The sequence below is a fragment of the Physcomitrium patens genome, chromosome 4, assembly GCF_059467195.1.
Source record: "Physcomitrium patens ecotype Gransden chromosome 4, ASM5946719v1, whole genome shotgun sequence".
In the NCBI taxonomy this organism is placed as follows: Eukaryota; Viridiplantae; Streptophyta; class Bryopsida; order Funariales; family Funariaceae; genus Physcomitrium; species Physcomitrium patens.
Genome location: NC_143413.1, coordinates 22,266,785 through 22,286,684, shown reverse-complemented (window position 1 = coordinate 22,286,684; position 19,900 = coordinate 22,266,785). Strand labels below are relative to the sequence as shown.

Genomic DNA, 19,900 nt, shown 5'->3' with positions numbered 1-19,900 from the left:
AGGATTTGGTTTATGATCTATGGTTTGATCTAGGATTTATTTGAAATTTAGGATTTATTTAGGATTTGATTTAGATTTTGATTTAGGATCTAGATATTCATCTAAGGTTTGATTTAGGATTTAAGATTTATCTATAATTTGATTTAAGATTTAAGATTTGTCTAGGATTTGATTTAGGCTTTGGTTTTAGGATTTAAGATTTATCTAGGATTTGATTGAGGATTTGATTTAGGATTTGATTTAGGATTTAAGATTTTATCTAGGATTTGATTTAGAATTTAGAATTTTTCTAGGATTTATCTAAGATTTGGTTTAGAGTTTAGAGTTTTTTTAGGATTTATCTAAGATTTGATTTAGGATTTGATTTCAGATTTAGGATTTGTCTAGGGTTTGATTTAAGGTTTGATTTAGGATTTAGGGTTTATCTAGAGTTTGATTTAGGATTTTGTTTAGAGTCTAGGATTTGATTTAGGATTTGGTTTAGAGTCTAGGATTTGATTTAGGATTTGGTTTAGAATTTAGGATTTGTTTAAGGTTGATTGAAGTCCATTAGGAATTTAACTAAGATTAAATTAGAACTTGATTGAGATTTATTTAAGATATATTTTTGATTATTTTAATATTTTTTTAGGGCTTCTTAAGTATTCTTTTAAGTTTTATTATGGATTTTCTTTCAATTCCTTTAAGATTTCTTATTGTTTCTTTTGTAATTTCTTTAAGATTTTTTTTGAATTTGATTAAAGTTTATTTAATATTATTAAGGTTTAATTAGAGTTTATTTAATATTTTATTAGAATTAGGATTTTGTTATTATACTTTCCATTCTATCTTCTAGAGCAAGGTCCCAAGTGCACTCTCAAGTAACACTTAATATAATACAATATAATTGGTGAATCCAATGTGAAAGATTTGAAGTAGAAGATATTTGGTTTTCTTGGATTATTTGAATTATGGAGAAAGAAGGCAAGAAAGTTGAAGAAGGAGCTATAGATGGTGCATCAATTGGAGCTATTAGTAGCAAAACTAGTGAAAGATAAAGTATGTCTTTTGATCCCAACTCTATAAGCATATTTGAGACTTTTGCCTTATTCATGCAAAAGTAACATGTTAAAGATCACAAAGAGGGTATGGCAAACAAAACATTATAAGTGGTTGTGGACAAAATGAAGAATCGACAATAAATTAGAAAAAAGAGGCAATAGGATTGCTTGCAAAAAGAGAAAGGGAAAAAGATAGCATAGGTATTCAAACATCATTGCAAATACCTCAGGTAAAAAAGCCTATTATCAATCCTATATCTATAATTCAACCTTCAATGGCTATATAAAAGAAAGAAGAAATGGATATTGATGAAATTATATGAGAGATGAGAGATTTGCAAATAAAATTTGTAAAATTTGAAGAGAAGGATCAATCATCAAGAGTATCAACAAAACAAAGGATAGGATCAATAGAAGGTATAATACAGAGGTGCATGTGGTGTAATAGCATGGATCATTCAAAAAAAAATGTGAGGATTTTATAGAGGCACTACATAAACAGATTGTTTTTTTTGAAAGAATCCCAACTCAAGAAACTTTCATAGTTCTAATTAACTTTCTCTATATGTCAATAATACCAATATCTTTTCTATACCATGTTATAAAAGGCGTCTAATAAATCTTGTTGTTTTTTGGATCAATAAGTAAACTTGAAAACAAATCTTAATAAAGACATGCTCTAAAAAACTTGGCGACAATTCAAAATACATATGAACATGAAGTACTTCATATTCTTGTGATTCATATATATGATGATTTAATTAGAAGCGTCTTCTAGATAATGATGCCATTTTTAAAATGAATACACAAATGCATGTAGTTCTTTGTCTTTAATCTTATAGTTAATCTTGGCTACTAAAAATTTCTTAGAATAAAAAGCTATCAAATGGAGCTTGTTATTTACTTCCATTTGTGATAAAACAATATCCATGGCAAATTCTAATGCATTTGTTTCTATGAAGAATGCTTTCAAAAAGTCAATGTAATAAAAGATTAGTACATAAATAAATGTTACCTTCAAGACTTCAAAAAATGCTTCAACTTCTTTGCTCCATATAAGTTTGTCTTTACATATCATGTATATAAGAAGAGTCATAACTTCAAAAAAAAAATTGATGAAGATTCAATAATAATTAAAAAATCTCAAAAAATATTATATATTTTTAATTATTTTTAAAATCTTCCAATCTATAATAGTTTCAACCTTCTCAAGATCTATTATAAGATCATAAATTGAAATAATATATTTTAAGAAGTCAACTTGAGTAGTATAAAATACACACTTTTTCATCTTAGTATGTAATTTTTCATTTCTTAGTTTTTGTAATATATAACAAATAAAAACGTCATACTCTTCACTATTCTTAGAGTAGATGAAGATATCATTTAAATAATAGATGAAAAAATTATGAAGAAACTTACAGAAGACATCATTCATTGGATGTTGAAAAATAAGTGGTGCATTTGTGAATCCAAAAGGCATGACATTATATTCAAAGTGCCCATACTTGATTCAAAATGTAATTTTCCATTTGTCTCTTTTTTTAATATATATCAAATGTATGCTCCTTGTAGATCTATTTTTGTATATATCTTTGTTTGATTTATTGATTAATAAGTCTTAAAATAAATGATAGAGAATATATATTCTTGATGGTGATCTTGTTGAATCTTTGATAGTCCACACATATTTGTAGAGATCCATCTTTTTTCTTCACAAATAAGATAAAAATTATAGCTAAAGATTTAGAATGGCATATAAGTTCTTAATTAAATTTTCATGAATATATTCCTTGAGTGCAGCCAACTTGTTTTGTGATAGGTTATAGATTGGATCAAATGGTGGTTGAGCTCCTTCTTAAAGATCATTAGAACAATCATAAACATGATGCTTTAAAAGAATATTTGTATTTTTTTTTTTTTTCTAAAGACATCATTAGAATCTTAATATTAGCTTAGAATGCCACTTGTACTTTTTCTCCATCAATAGTAGATGTGGAAAATATAATAAAATTTGATTCTTTTTTTGTAGCATGCATGAAAGTTCTTGTACCTACCAATAATTGTCTTGATGTATTAGTCTTATGGATTTTTACTTGCTTAGTAGAATCTTAGACTAAAGTATGGAAAAAATCAAGATTGTCAAAAATCTAATCTATTTGTGTATTATATCTTTTTAAATACAATGATTCTAAAATAATTAGATTAAAAGGAGATCTAAACATATTAAATATTATTAAATTATTATAAATTTTAGTTACTACTTCTATAGGAAGAGTTTTATGTATAACATCTCCAGAAGCCAATGAATGATTATTTATTATTTCTACATGCACATGTTTGATTTTTTTAATTTAAAATATATCTTATTTTTTGATAAAGTCTTCATCTATAAAATAAAATGAGGCTCTTCAATCCAACAAGGCTAAGACTTTGTGATTTTTAGTCCTAAAAAAATTTCTATTGTAAAACAAGGTGAAGGATCTAAAGAAAAAATAGAAATTTTATTAAGAATTGCATAAGATTTCAATGGCATGGTCTCTATTATTGCTAGAAAAATTTTCCTCTTTAGCAATCATGCTCCTTATTTAATAACTGCTTTGTTTCTATATAAAATATTAAGCATTGTACTTGAATTTTCTATAATATAGGCACAAACCTTCTTGACAATCAAAAGTCTTTTTTTATTCAATAAGAGATTCAAAACATATCAATTTGCATTGATTTTGGCCTTAGTGAATAAGTTTTTGAAAACTTGAGAGTTGCCATGATTACTTGATTTGTTCTTCTCTAAGAAAATCTTTATTCCTTGATGCCTTTTAAATAATCAATTATTGTATGTAATGGCTTGAGTAATAAATTGCTTTAAAGATTTTACTTTTGACATTATTAATAATAAATCTTTAACGTTGTCTTTTAATCCATGTTGAAATTGATTGACTAAGGCTTTGTTTTTTTAGTCCATATTGCAAGCAAGATTTTGGAATTCAATAGTATATATGGAAGCTAACCATGATACTTGTTGTAAAAATAAGAACTTGATTTCTACTACTCTTTCTTGATCACTTTTTTTAAATGTGGCCATAAATACTTGTAGGAATGAATTCAAATTATATAAGAGTCCTAGATCTATTTTATTAAAAGTGTCAACCAAGAAAGACTACTTCTAGATAGAAGGGCGCTTATGAACTCAACTTGAGTAAATCCATCAAGATATTGGAAGAAATATAATTCTAGATAGAGCTTGACTTATTGAAAAAATCTTCAAATTTTTTGATCTTCTTCTATTATACTTCTCGAGCATACTAATCTTTGTACCAATTATACTTGTAAAAGAAAAACTTCCTAAATTTGATTGTAAGGTCAATTTATTTGTCTTGTCCAACTACACAACTTTTTGATGTGGACTTTGAATTTCTTCTATAGGCACATAATTAGTATTTATTTGATTGAAGCTAGTGATGCATGAAATCTCCACCTTAGCAGTATTGACAAGTTTGTGAAGATCTATAATAGTTACAAATCTATTCTCATTTCACCTAAGTTTAGCATCCATAATTTTTCTTCCCATTTCAAATAACTAAACAAATCTATAAATTAAATTAGAGAAAGGTAATCTACAATCTATAATATCAAATGAAAATTTCTACAAAGAGGGATAATTTTCTTTTTTAAAAAAAATATTAGTATTATAAAATTAAATAATTTATTTAAAAGTACATAATTTGTAACCTTTAAAATGTAATAATAGACGTAGAATAATCTATTACTTCTAAAAAATAAGAACAATGAATTAGGACTCTTGTCAAATTATCAAGGACATGAATTTTGAAGAAAAAAATCTTCAATACACTCTTGTATGAACTTTTGAAAATTCAAAATATCAAGTTATAGATGATAACCATAATTAGCAAAGAAAATTATTTCTTGAGTAGAAGAATGTATTGTGATATTAAAAAATAAATTCAGCCAATAACAAAAAAAGTTATCCAATTGTCTTAATAGTAATTGATGGTATACCTCAAATATTACTTCAAATCTTGATTCATTCATCTTGTTTGTCTATCATTTTAGGATAGAAAGCCAAAGATAACTTTATATCTACTTTCAAAGACCCCGCCTTGGTCTTGCACTACCTCCTCGGCCGGCGCAGCCCATTTCCCTCCGTTTCCCAGAGGCCCCCCTACAATGCAAAGAGAGTAACCGGAAAAGAGTGTGCGCGTCAGTGGACCCCGAACGTCGACTGTGGGGATGGGTGGAAAGCCCACCCGCCTTGCCACGCTCTGCCTGAGCTGGCGCTGGTGATGCTCGATCTGGAGTTGGATTTTGAGTTGGACGCAGCCTCCCCACCCCGCGGGCCACCTTGTCAGCCACACGCCGTCCCGTCGTCCCGTCGCTTTTTTGTATTTCCCCCGCTAACCCACGCCAGCCCATCCCACACCCCTGGACGCTGTTCAGTTACGAGGTGGATCCCAACTGACGCCGTTTTCTGTGTGTTTGTTATTATTTTTGGGGTATTGTTACATATTTGTCTGAAAAACTGTGTTCTTGAGTATTGGTGGAATTTGTTTTGTGGTTTGTGGCGTATGTTTGTTTACTTATGTAGCTTTATTTTTCGGCATTGCAGTTTTCATTTCTTATCTATGAAAACTTGATTTTGTTATTTTGTTTATTGTTGATGTTGTTATTATTGTGTTTTTTTTGAAATACACGTTTTCGTTCTTTATCACAGATGTCACTGCTTATTTTTATGTACCAGTGCATGCTTGTTATTGGTTGATTGATTTGTTTTATCGTGTTTTTTTTTTTTTTTTTTTTTTTTTTTTTCCCTTCTCATTCTCATTCTCATAGCCTGTTGTCGTTTTCATGGTGGTGATGACGATGACCATGACGATGATTTCCTGTTTGTTTGAAAGAACACAGCTTCAAATTTCAAGATTTCCCCTTCTCTCTTCACTTGCCCGTTTCTTAGAATTGTGTTCATCCATTGATCCATGGATTTGAGTGGATCTGAGGGAGATGGGATGGCTTTGTGCCAGGAACACCCATGGTTGACTCCAACATCAACATACAGCCAATTCACAGAACCCTAGAGCCCTCACGTAGACCTTGTTTTTGCCTTCTGTCGGAGGGCTACTTCTCTTTCTGGGAACAGTGCCAACTCAATGGGCTACTTAATACCTTGATTGTTATTCACTTCAACAGGAGCTTGGGTTGAACTGCTCTGAGTGTGTGTTGTTTGTGAGCGAGTGGCCGAGCTGGGGTTATTTTTATACTTTATATTTTTATATCTAATAAAATAGATCTTTAAAATCAACTATCCAGATTTTACATTAACAATTTTCTAAATCATGTTGTAACATGTTTATTCATATAAATTAAAATTCATTAGATGTATTATAAAGATCTTTTTATAGATTGAAAAATAAAAGATAGTATTAGAACCGAAATAATTTGGCATCATTTTTAACAATAAAATTAAAACAAAAATTTAAAGTATAAAATAAATTTTTAAATTTTATTCTATAATTGCCACTTAATATTGTCTACAATTTATAGGTGCTAAATTTATCATGTTAGGATGTTCTAACATGTCTATTTTATTAAGATTCATAACATATCTGATATTTAAAGGATCTTGATAGGAGTTTCTATCTTTACATTAGCTACTCAAAGATAGCTTTATATCTCCGACCCCCGGGTGTGGCAGGAGACTTCTCCAACCCACCCACGGAGTCTCTGCACAATCCGACTTCGTGCAGGGACCACCAATTGGACGCATTTGGACTTCGTGCAGGGACCACCAATTATGGCCGGTAGATTCCAATCCTAAACCTGGAATAGTGCAGGGAAGGCGATGGCAATACCTTCTATGGGCTCTTCCATTTCATGGTCCGGATTAATGGGAGTAAGGTGCAACTAATGGAATAGTATCAATTCATGGTAAGGAGCACGAAATGGAATGACCACTTCCATGGCCCGGACCATGAAATGGGAGTAAAGTGCTTCCATTGAATAGCACATTACTCCCATTGGTCCGAGCCATGGAAGTGGCCATGGCAATGAGATAGCCACTTCCATTGGTCCGGACCAAAAACGGAAGCACTGCTTCTTTATTTTCACCCCTTGCATTTCGTTAAACAAGTCCAGGGGCGTGGATAATTGAGTGGAACATCGACTCATCCATCCATTCATCAATCCATGGATTAATTCGTTCTCTCGTTCATTCGTTCATTTTATGCGAGAGAAGTCGCGGCCGAACATTTATTTGGTCCAGTCGAAGACGACGAGGGACGAGCCAGCTGACCTGTTTGCCATTTTCGAAGGGCCACGGATCAGCGAAGGCTATAAGTTGGAGCGCGAGTCCTTATATTCCGTCATTGTTCCTGCCCCGATCATTTCAGCGGCTGCGAGTGAGTGATCGAGTGAGCAAGTAAGTGAGTGAGTTCAGTCAGAGGAGGTGGAGGAGGTGAAGGTGTTTTGATCAAAAGTAAGTTGAGGGTGGCATCATGAGTTTCTTTCAGTGCTTGAGTTGGTTGATTAAATGTGAGGAAACCAGATGGTGTTGTTTAATGAATTGTGAGCAGACTGTTGTGCGTCTGCCGCTTTCTCGCGGAATGACTTAGCTGTTTTAGCGTCGTTGAATGCTGGGGAGTCGTAGAGGTGGATTGAATCTGTACAGTGCATCATTTGAAAGTATCTTGTGTCTTGATGTGTGCGTAAACCAAAGATCAATCTCGTTTGAAATTGGTAGTTCCGTCAGCAGCAGTGCATGAACTCGACGGTGTTCGAGACTCCTTACGCATTCAATGCCGTCTCTAGATTTGTGTGTGTATCAGACAGCTACCTCATCAGAGATCGATGGTTTCGTTGAAAAGAACGTTGGAGCCGCACGCAACTGATGATTGGCAGCATCGGTCGTCATGTGTTGGAACGGCTCCCGGAGCGCGTCAACTGAATTCACTATGGTTTGCCGGACAGTAGGACAGAACCTGCCGACTGCTAACTGGGTTTGTGGTGAATGTAGGTGTGGCCATGACTGCGGATCACGTCCGTGACTGTGGAGGTAGGCTATTGGGAGTGGTAGCCAGCATGGGCCGTTGTGTGATGGACCTGTGCATAGGCACGGGCTGTGCCTTTCGGCGTGGCTGTGCAGGTTTGGCTGCTGCTGGTGACAGCATGTTGTGTTGCCTGAGACAAGCTCAAGCGAGGCCGAGTGTGGGATCGTGGGACATCGATGGGGGATTACAGGGTCCCGCTTTGCGGCGGTCAGAGATGGGAGAATGGTTTGCTCCCCTTGTCTCAGAGAATGACTGGGGTGCACTTTAGAATCGCACGATACCGACAGGGCACTCCCCTACACCCAAACCAGGGGGAAGTGAATCTTGTGGATCAGGCGAGGACATCCATCCAGGCGAAGGGACATGTGTGTGTATTAAGATACTTGTCAGTCCAAAGATTGCACAGTGTGAATCAATATACGTGTGTTTTTCATGATTTATATCTAACAAGGTTGTGTATATTAGTGTCGAAATTATAAGGCTATTCCAAAACATTATGCTCCAACAAAGTCCCGTCAAATTGCATATCTGCTCCTTATTTAACATGTTGTGATGACCATGTGCAATCACCCATGCAATTATATTTACCATCTAATTGTTTACCAGAATGTTATTTGAATTTGAAACCATCAAGAAAACAGAATGTACAAGACATATAAAGATGTGATTAAGATAATTGAGTTTTAAAAACCATATTAGTGCATGTTTCACATTATAGTGTATAAAATTGGAAAATAGTATTGTTTGGATGAATATTAAAGAATTTGAGTTCTATATGAACAAAAATAGATAAAAAAAGATAAACTATGTTGCTATTTTTTTCATTAATATTTCAAAATATGTATTTGAAATTGGTGGTTTTTATTTTGTTTAATAAGCTTACTTTTGCATTGAAAAGTAATGAATTTGATTGCTTCTAAAGAACATTTGAAATGATATATCTTGAAAAATCAAATTGAATAATGTAAAATACACATTTTCCATCTTAGCCTATAATCTTGCATCTCTAAGTTTTTATAACATAAGACAAGTATGAAGTTCATGCTCTTCTATGTTCTTAGAATAGATTAAAATATTTTCTAAATAAGAGATGATAAAATCATCAAGAAACTTACAAAAAAAATCATTTATTGTATGTTGAAAAACAACTAGTATATTCATGAGTCCAAAAGACATGACATTATATTTGAAAAGTATATACCTAATTTTACATATTTTTTTCATTTATGTCCATCTTTAATATGGACTAGGTTATATACTTCTTGTAGATGTATTTTTGTATAAATCATTTTTTGATTGAATTGATTAAGAAGTCCTAAAATCAAAGATAAAGAATATTTATTTTTGATAGTGATCTTATTGAGTCCTCAATTATCTACACATCTACAAAAGTTTTTTTTTTTTTTTTTTTTTTTTTTTCTAATAAGATAGGAGCTTTTGTTAGAGATTTAAATTGACATATGAAGTTTTTAGCTAAGTTCTTGCTAATATACTCTTTTAGTATAGTCAACTTATTTTATAATAAGCTATAGATTGGACCAAATGGTTATTCAGTTCTTTCTTGAAAATCATTTGAATAATTATAGTGATGATATTCTAGATGAATATATACATTTTTTTTAAATGTTGTGATAATCTTTGTATTAGCTTGAAATACCACTTGAAGTCTTTCTACCATCAAAAATTATCGAGGACATGAACTGAAAGATGATGCATAAATCAATGAAATCCGTATCAAAGAAAAAGTGATAAAATAGAAATGAGGATGTACATATCTTAAAAGATACTAAAATGGTTTATTGCCAAAAGACAAGAAAACTTGAGATTCTTGAAACTACACTAGAAGCAAGAAAGGAGTTCACAAGAGTGATGAAGGCTTCACTCTTATCTCTATATATACTATCTAACTAGAGGTTATATGGCAATGTTCTATAGGACCTCTAATATGTGTTGACTTTGTAGGAGACATGCCTTGACTTATAAGGCAAGTTTTTTTATGTGAGGGTCATATAATTAGCTTAGTCTTTAAACTAACGATATGTGTGGCACATGGCCAACTTGTTGACCACATTTCTAGCCTAAAAAGTCAATTATAGATACCTATAAAGTCAAAGTAGTATCTATGAAGCTTCTAAGAGGCTTCTATAGAAGATATTATAGAATTAATTTTACTTTTACTTACTTTTATTTACTTTTACCTATTTATATAAGTAATTACATGCTTACACGTATATATCTGTGACATTACTCCTCTTTTTAGAGATGAGTTCTATGAAGAGCAGTCATCATATATTAAAAAAATCTATGATGCGACAAATTGTATTCGCTTCATACTGAGATCTTTATTTTCTTTGAAAATAGTTGATAAGGCCTCTCAACAATCGATAGTGTCCCATATAAGAGCAAGAAGACCACCCTATTATTTGATTGTTGTTGAGGCCTTCATAACTTCTTTCAAATAAAATATTTAGAATATCGTCAAGAATTATTCCTACCTCTAATAAAATTACAAAACATTGGAAGTCTCTTCCAAGGTTGTGATACTAAACGCGTTATATTTTGCCATCTATTCAAGAAAAAATATGTCATTTTTGAGAATCTTCATCTCAATTGCGTCGTCTTAAAGGTTATGACAATTACAATGTCTTGTTCGATAGGTCCGCAAAGAAAGGCTTTTCAATTGAATCTATTGGTTCTTGATTCTCCATCTTTTTAGCATCATAAATACAAAGGAGCTACAAACAAGGATTGAAAGTAGAATGTTATCTTTTCTTGATCTTATTTTTTTTTATAGAAAAGATCGTGGAATCTAAAACTTCTTTCATTTTGAATTATTTATTATTGTTTGCTTCAATAAGAGGAGGTGGAGCTTGTCTTCTTCTTGGTATGTTTACTATCTTGTATGGTTCAAGAAGAGACATGTAGAATATTGGATGGATTTTCATTGATTCTGGTAGGTATAATCGATATGCAACTGGATTGATTTGTATAGAAATAGGAAATGGTCCAAGCCTACAATAGTCTAACTTGTCACAAGGATGAGTGGTCTTAATATTGCCATGAAGTAACCATACCTTGTCAACCACATAGAATGGTGGTTGTTCCTTTTGATAGACATCTACATTGATCTTTCGTTGTTCTTGAGCTTCTTTTAATTACGCCTTCATTATTACATGTAGCTCTTACAAATAATTTTTCAAATCTTTTGTTGTAGGATTATCAGCTTTTGAAAAGTTAAAAGTATCAAGTCGTGGATGATAATCATAATTGGTAAAGAAAGGTGTTTGTTTTATAAAAAAATATACTGTATTATTATAAGCAAACTCTACCAATGGCAAAAGAGTTGTCTAATCATCTTATTCGTAGTTGATAGTACATCTTAAATATTACTCCAAAACTTAATTAACATGCTCCATTTATCTATCAATTTAAGGATACAATGTCAAAGATAGTTTTATATCTACTTTTAGAATCTTGAAAAGAATCTGCCAAAATCTTGATACAAACTAAGTTGTCCTATCTAATATAATATCTTTGGGTAATCCATGATAGTGATAGATTGTCAAGGACAAGAATTTCATAAAAATAAATAAATAATTAAGAATTTCTTCAAAAAAAGATGACAAAATAGAAATAACTCAATATATATATTAAGAAAGAAGGTGAAATGGCTATTATCAATAGACAAGAAAAATAGAGACCCTTGAAACTAGACTAGAAGCAAGAAAGGAATTGACAAGCTTGAAGAGGGCTTTACTCTTATCTCTATATATACTATCTAATTAGAGGCTATGTGGCAATGTTCTATAGGACCTCCAATATGTATTGACTTTGTAAGACACATGCCTTGATTTACAAGGCAATTTTTTTTTATGTGTGAACCACATAGTTAGCTTGGTCTTCAAGCTAATGACATGTGTGGCACATGGCCAACTTGTTGACCACGTTTCTAATCCAAAAAGTCAATTTAAGATACCTATAAAGTCAAAGCAGTGTCTATGAAGCTTTTAGAAAGCTTTTATAGAAGTTATTATAGAATTAACTTATTTTTACCTATTTTTACTAACTTCTACCTATTTATATATATAATTATTGGCTTACATGCATATGTCTATGACATAGATATTGTCAAGAAAGAATTTAGTTGTTTCTTCATGTATGATAGATTTTGTACATGGTATAAAATGTGCCATCTTCATAAAATGATCTACTATCACAAATATAGAGTCATAAGAACTTGAGATTAGAAGATCCATGATGAAATCTATAGAAACAAAAGATCATGGTTGTTTTGGAATGGATAATGGTTGAAGAAGTCCGTACAATCAATGATGAGGAGTTTTTGATCTTGAACAAATGTCGCATGACTGAATAAAGTCTTTCACATCCTTTCACATTTGTTTGCCACAAAAAATCTCTAGATATAAGTTCCAAAGTCTTGTTGTATCCAAAATGTCACCTTGCTAGAAAGTCGTGACGTACTTGAAGAACACATAATTGTGCTTCTCCTTTTAGAACATATAATCAACCTTCAAAATATAGTAGGTTATTTTTGAACTCAAATTTAGAAGTATCTTGGGACTTAGAAGAACGATTCTTGATATTGTGAACGAGAGGATCAGAAGACATACTTGATTGGATTTTTTTCATAAGGGTGAAATAAACAGTCAATGTTGATTTCATTACTCGAAGATGAAAATGCTGTGGCTTCAAGAAAATTATTCTTTAGTGATCAAAATATGCATCTCTTTCTTAAAGTATAAGATAAGAACATCTAGAAAATGCGTCTAACAAACCTTATTATTTTCTAGGTCGATATGTGATCATGATAAGGACATATTCCAAGGAGCTTGGTAACAATTTAAAACATGTGCTAACATGAAATACTTGAGATTCTTGTGATCTGTATATACGATGACTAGATTAGAAATGCCTTCAAGATGATGACGCCATTCTTGAAATGAATCCACAATTGTAAGAAGCTCTTCATTATAGATTTCATAGTTAATCTCTGCTGCTAAAAGTTTTTTAGAATGAAAAGCTATTGGATGAAGTTTATCATCTGCTTCTATTTGTCATAATACAACACTCAAAAGAAAGTCTAATGCGTTTGTTTCCATAAAAAATGCATCAAAAAAGTTGACGCGATATAAGATTGATATAAAAATAATAGATAACTTTAAAGTTTCAAAGAATGCTTTAGCTTCTTTTCTCTATTTCAGTTTATTTTTATAAGTCAAACGTATAAGTAGAGCTAGAATTTAAGAAAATTCTTTGAGAAAGATCTGATAATAATTGACAAAGCCCAAAAATTATTGGACATCTTTTACCGTCTTTGAAATCTTCCAATCTATAATAGTTTGAACTTTCTTAGGATTCATCACAAGTCCATCATTTGAAATGATGTATCCTAAGTAGTCGACTTGAGTAGTGTGGAATACATTTTTTTTTTTTTTTTTTATCTTGGTATAGACTCTTGTATCTCTTAATTTTTATAACACATGAAAAACATATAGTTTATATTTATCTTTGTTCTTAGAATATATTAAAATAATGTCTAGATAACAAATAAAAAAAATTGTCTAAAAATTCTAAAAAAAACATCATTTATTAGATGTTGAAAAGATGTCGGTGTATTTATATGTCCAAAAGGCATGACGTTGTATTCATAATGTTTATACCTAGTTCAAAACATAGTCTTCCATTCATTTCTTTCTTTAATATGTACTACATTGTTTGCTCTTCATAGATCTACTTTTATGTAGATCTTAACTTGATTTAGTTGATCAAGAAGTCAAGATATCAAAAGTAGAGGGTACCTATTCTTAATGGTGAACTTAATGAGTCCTCAATAATCAACACACATCTACAATGACCCATCTTTCTTCTTCACAAGTAAGATTAGAGCTCTTGCTCACCATTTGAAATGGCATATGAAATTCTTGGCTAAATTTTCTTTAATATATTGTTTAAATTTAGCCAATTTATTTTGTAATAAATAATATATTGGTCCAAATGGCACTTATACTCCTTCTTTAAGATCAATTGAATAATCATAGAGACAATGTTGTAGAAGAGTATCCGCATTTTGATTCTCAAATATATCTTAAACTCTTGATATTGGCTAGGAATGCCACTTGAAGTCTTCACATCATTAGAAATAAGTGTGGCATAAATGACACAAGGTGACCCTTTTTTTGCAGCATGCAAGAAAGTTCTTATACCTACAAACATGAGTTTAATTGTATTAGACTTATGACTTTCTAATGGATTCATTTTGCTCTTAATTATACTTTTAGAAAAGTTAAGTATACAAGAAATCCAATCTATGTAAGGATTATAGTTTTCTAATAATGATAAACCTAAAATGATTGGATTAGAGGGAGATCTAACTATATTAAAGATTATGCAACTACTATGATCATTTATTCTTACATCTATAAGAAGTATTTCATGACTAACATCTCCAGAAGATAATAGACAACCATCTATGATTTCTACATGAACAAGTTTGATTTTTTGTATTAATGATATTTTATGACTTTTAACAAATTCTACGTCTAAGAAACAAGCTAAGGCATCTGAATCTATCAAGATAGAAGCTTTATAATTATTAGGTCTTAAATAATTATCTATTATAAAACAAGGAGAAGATTGTGAGGGGAGAATAGGACCTTCATTAGAAATTTTATAAGATTCCAATCGCACGGTCCCTATTATAATTGGATAAATTTATTTTCTCATACATTGTCTATTTTGACAGTTGTACTCTTCATTTTGTGATTTTTTTGCTTCTTTGGATAATGTTGAGTAGCATTTTTAGGTTCTTGAAAATATAAGCACAATCCTTCTTAATGATGATGAGTCTTTTCTTGCTCAGTAAGAAGTTTAAAACATATCATATCAATTTTCATATCTTCTACTTTTGAATGTATGTGTTGAGGAGATGTTGGTGTTGCCATTGAATTGTAGTAATGCTGAAGCTCACTTATGTGACTTTGAGATTAAAATTTTAAAAGTTGATTGTCACACTTCACAGTAAAATCAAATGCTTGATTCAATGTTTGAGGATGAAGTAAATTGAGCATCAATTTCTTTATTTTATATTATAATTCATAAAAAAATTGGCCAATAAATGTAGCATCATTTTACTTGATATCCGTTGTAAGTTGTCAAAATTGTAAAATATATAATATTACAAATCAATTGCCTTATCACAAAATATGGATCTTATTGGTTGCAACACGAATTACATCATGTCTTCCATATATGGACCAAAATTTTATCAAAAATACCTCTAGATTATCTAATATTAAATCTTATCATTTAAGAAAAGATAAAAACTATGATAGTCCTGAACCTGAAAGAAGTTTACAAATGAATCTAACTTGAGATCCTAGAGTTGGATAGCTTTGAGGTTAAAGTTCAATCAGAGTATTGTACTTGATTGATAAATCCTCAAAATTTGGATCTTGTACCATCAAACTTCTCAAGCAAGGCAACTCTTGATTTTCTAACACTTGAAAGATGTTCTACCATGGGTGGAGGGATATGATTTAGTGCACTTGTTGAAGCAGCTCTGATCATTTCTATATCGTCGTTTCTTGCCATTCTTGTTCATTCTTATGGTGGTAAGTTAAGTTAATGCATTACAAGTATCAACATCCCCCATTGTTCTTGCATATGTGCTATTTCACTCTTCATTTTAACAAGCTCTACCATAATAACATACAGAAAAATATCTAATATCACTCAAAACAAGTAGAAGAAAGGACTTGAAGACAAAGAAAATATTAAGAATAATATCAGTTTAAAAGAGGGTAATTCACAACTTCTAGTATGCTTATATTTTATCATAAGAAAGGGATAATCCATTCTTAATGAAGATAAGATAAAGCTCTAATATTATAAGTGTACTCTTATCAATCTATTAAAGACATGAATTGGAAGATGATGCAGAAACGAATGAAATTCGTATCAAAGAAAAAGTGACAAAATAAAAATAAAGAAGTACATATTTTAAAAGAAACTAAAATGGCTTATTACAAAAAAACAAGAAAATTTGAGACTCTTGAAACTAGACTAAAAGCAAGAAAGGAATTGACAAGAGTGAAGAGGGCTTCACTCTTCTTTCTATATACACTATCTAATTAGGGGTTACAAGGCGATATTCTATAGGACCTTCAATATGTGTTGACTTTGTAGGATAGATGCCTTCACTTATAAGGCAAGTTTTTCTATGTATAGGCCACATAGTTAGCTTGGTCTTTAAGCTAAAAATATGTGTGGCACATGGCCAACTTGTTGATTACGTTTCTAATGAATAAAATCAATTAAAGATATATATAAAGTCAAAGCATCATCTATGAAGGTTCTACCAAGCTTCTATAGAAGATATTATAGAATTAACTTTACTTTTACTTACTTCTATTGACTTCTACTTACTTCTACCTATTTATATAAGTAATTACAGGCTTACATGTATATGTCCATGACAAAAATAGGTTTAGAATCTATAAAAAAAGGTAATATTTGTTTTGTAATATTCATAAAAGCTCTTGAACCTAATAATAAATATTTTGTTATATTAAATTTATGAATTTTCACTTGATTAAAAAAATATTGAGTTAAATTATAAAAGAAAATGAAGGTTATAAGAAATCTAGTCTATTTGAGGATTATACTTTACTAATTATTAAAATCATGAAATCACTAGGTTGAAAAGAGATCAATTTATATTAAATAGTATTAATATATTATTATCTTTAGCTACTATGTTTAAGGAAATAATTTCATGAATAACATCTTTAGAAACTTATAAATAACCATCTATGATTTTTATATATATGTATTAAGGTTTTTTTAATTAAAGATCTTTTTTGTTGTTAAAAAAAAATTTTATTTATAAAAACAATGTAAGAATCTTTTATTTAATAAGGCAAAGACTTTGTAATTTTTCAATCTTAAATAAACCTCTAGTGTAAAGTAAGGTAAAAAATCTGAAGAGAGAATATAATATTTATTATGTATTAGACAAGATTATAGCCGCATAATTCCTATTATAGCTAAAAAAAACCTATTTTTGATACATTGTTGTTTCATGCAACCATAGTCTTCATTCTATAATTACATTGCTTCTTTGGAAAATATTGAGTAACATATTTAAATTCTCAATAATATAAGTAAAAATCTCCTTGACGATGTTGAGTCTTCTCTTATTCATGAAGAAATTTGAAACACATTGTAATTATTCGCATAGATTTTAGCATTGATAACTAAGCTTTTGAAAACTTAGAAGTTGTTGCCATGATTTGACTTGTATTTTTTCAACCAATTCTTTGTTTTTAATAACTTTTAAAAATTCAATTATTACTTGTAATAGCCTAAGCAATAACTTATTTTTGTAAATATATTTTTTATATTATTAATAATAAATCTTTGATATTATTTTTTAATCCATATCAAAATTTATAGATAAGGATTTAATCAATTAATCCACGTTTCAAGTAAGGTTTTGGAATTTTATAGCATATGTATTACCTAAATATAACCCTTATTATAAAAATACAAGTTTGATCTCTGCTACTTTTTTTCAATTGTTTTTCCTAAATGTGGTTGTAAATACTTCTAAGAATGAATTATAATCATAGAAGAGTTGTGAATCCTTTTCTATAAAATTTAAAAACCAAGAGAAAGAACTCTTAGATAAAAACTTATTTATTAATCAAACTTTAGTAACTCCATGAAGATATTAAAAAAGATGCAACATTAGATAGAACTTGACTTATTGTAGAAATCTTCAAAATTTTGATATTTTTCAATTAAAATTCTTTGGCATATTTATTCTTATCTCTTTTATACTTGTAGTGGTAAGATTTTTTGGATTTAGTTGAAAACATGATCTACTTATTTTTTTCAACTAGATAACTTCTTAGTGTAGACTTTGAATTTTATTGTTGATTTCTTCTATACATATAGGAGTAGTATCTTTATAATTGACATTAGAAATACATGAGATTTCTAACCTAAAAATGTTGATAAGCTTGTAAAGTTTTGTAATAGTTACAAATCTATTTTTTATTTTTATTAAGAATAACATCTATAATCTTTCATTCCATAAACAACTCAAAAAAATCTACAAGTCAAATTAGAAGAGGATAATCTGCAACTTCTAATATCAAATAAAAATTTCTATAAAGAAGGATAGTTTACTCTTTTTAAGAAAAAAATCAATGTTAGAAAAGAAAGATAATAGTTTGAAGGTGGATTGTTTGCAACCTTCAAAATACAACAATAGAAGTAGAATAATCCACTCACTTCTAAAATAAAATAACAACAATGAGTTAATACTATTCTTAGACTATTAAGGATATGAATCATAAAAATAAAATCTCTATATTTTCTAAAATGACTCGAAAAGAAGAGATATTTAATTTAAATTAGTATAATATTGAAATTAAAATGACTATTGTTAAAGACAAGAAGAATAAAGACTTTTAAAACAAGACTAGGGACTTAAATGGTATTGATAAGAATCGAAAAGGCTTTACTTTTGCCTCCATATATACTATCAAATTAAGAGCTATATTATCTAGATTCAATTAATTCAAATATATCAAAATTATTTAAAAGTTAATTAATTTTATTTATTAGAGATTAAAATATTATATTAATATATTTACAAATTTGAATGAAATTTAGAATAAAAGATTGTTGCTTTGAATGGATTGTTTAAGCTTAGAAGATATCACCTTTTAGAATAAATATAATTCTATTATAATTTAAGTCAGTTATTAAGGAGATTAAAGCTTATTAGAGATCAAGAGGTATCTTTTTTTTGTAAAAAGAGGTATAGAAGTAATAGAATGAAGGAAGAGGGGAGATTTTCAAGAATAGAAAGACAAATTGCTTAAGAAGTTGTAAGTTTGGATATACTAGGATTTTTTTAGAGATTTTTTCTTTTTATTAGAAATTTTTATGTAAAAATTTGAGAATAGAAGATTTAGATTATAAGCTTTTCAATCGGAAAAAAATTAATCCGTTGAAATTTTAGGACAATTTGTTTATCAATATTTGAAGGTTAGAGGATTTTAGCCTTACGATTTGAAGGTTTGGAAGCTTGGACAACTCTTATATCATATTAAGATTATCTTGGAAGCTAAAATTTTAGAAATAGATAGATTTAGTTGTAAATTTTTCATACGTTTAAATTGCATATAATTTGGAGGTTAGATATACCTAGATTTTTTGATTATATTGAAAGGAGTTTGGTAGCTTAATAGTTTTGGTAAATGATTTTTGAAGAGGCATATATCAACCTACTCACCTTTATTTAGAGGGATTTTTTTAGAAAACAAGAAAAAAATTAAGTTAGATTTTAGCAAACTAAACTTACAAATCTCTAAGAAATATTAGAACAATGGTGAAGATTTTTGTCTAAATAGGCCTATTGCCAAGTAAATTTAAAGGAAAAACTTTAAATAAGGAGATTGGGTTGAGTGTGGAACATCAAAGGAAGATTTTTGGTTGACAAGTGATGTCCTTTGTAAGATTTTAAAAAAATCTTAGATCACTTGAATTGAATTTGTGGCAGAGTTTTAGTAGTTAATTTGGTGAGAAGAGGTTTGTTGATGGTGGAAATCCATTTGCCTATTTGATAATTCTTTTTCTATTTTTTTTGTTGGAGTTGAAGTTTGATTTTTTTGAAAGGTTGATTCATCTAGTATTGTGCTTCCATTAAGATCAACTTCATTTAAATTACACTTGAAGGTTCTAATTGTATTAAAAGAAATGATAAAA

The 19,900-nt window shown here is 29.8% G+C and overlaps 1 protein-coding gene across 1 annotated transcript; it reads left to right on the top strand.

The window, feature by feature from the left end:
* The first annotated feature begins 5,379 nt into the window (after positions 1 to 5,379).
* LOC112281156 (uncharacterized) lies at positions 5,380 to 8,791 on the top strand. Its single transcript, XM_024517372.3, has 3 exons — positions 5,380 to 5,505; positions 6,751 to 6,856; positions 8,068 to 8,791. The coding sequence occupies exons 2-3, from the start codon at positions 6,850 to 6,852 to the stop codon at positions 8,367 to 8,369; spliced, it is 309 nt and encodes a 102-aa protein (XP_024373140.1). The 5' UTR covers positions 5,380 to 5,505; positions 6,751 to 6,849; the 3' UTR covers positions 8,370 to 8,791.
* The last annotated feature ends 11,109 nt before the right edge of the window (positions 8,792 to 19,900 follow it).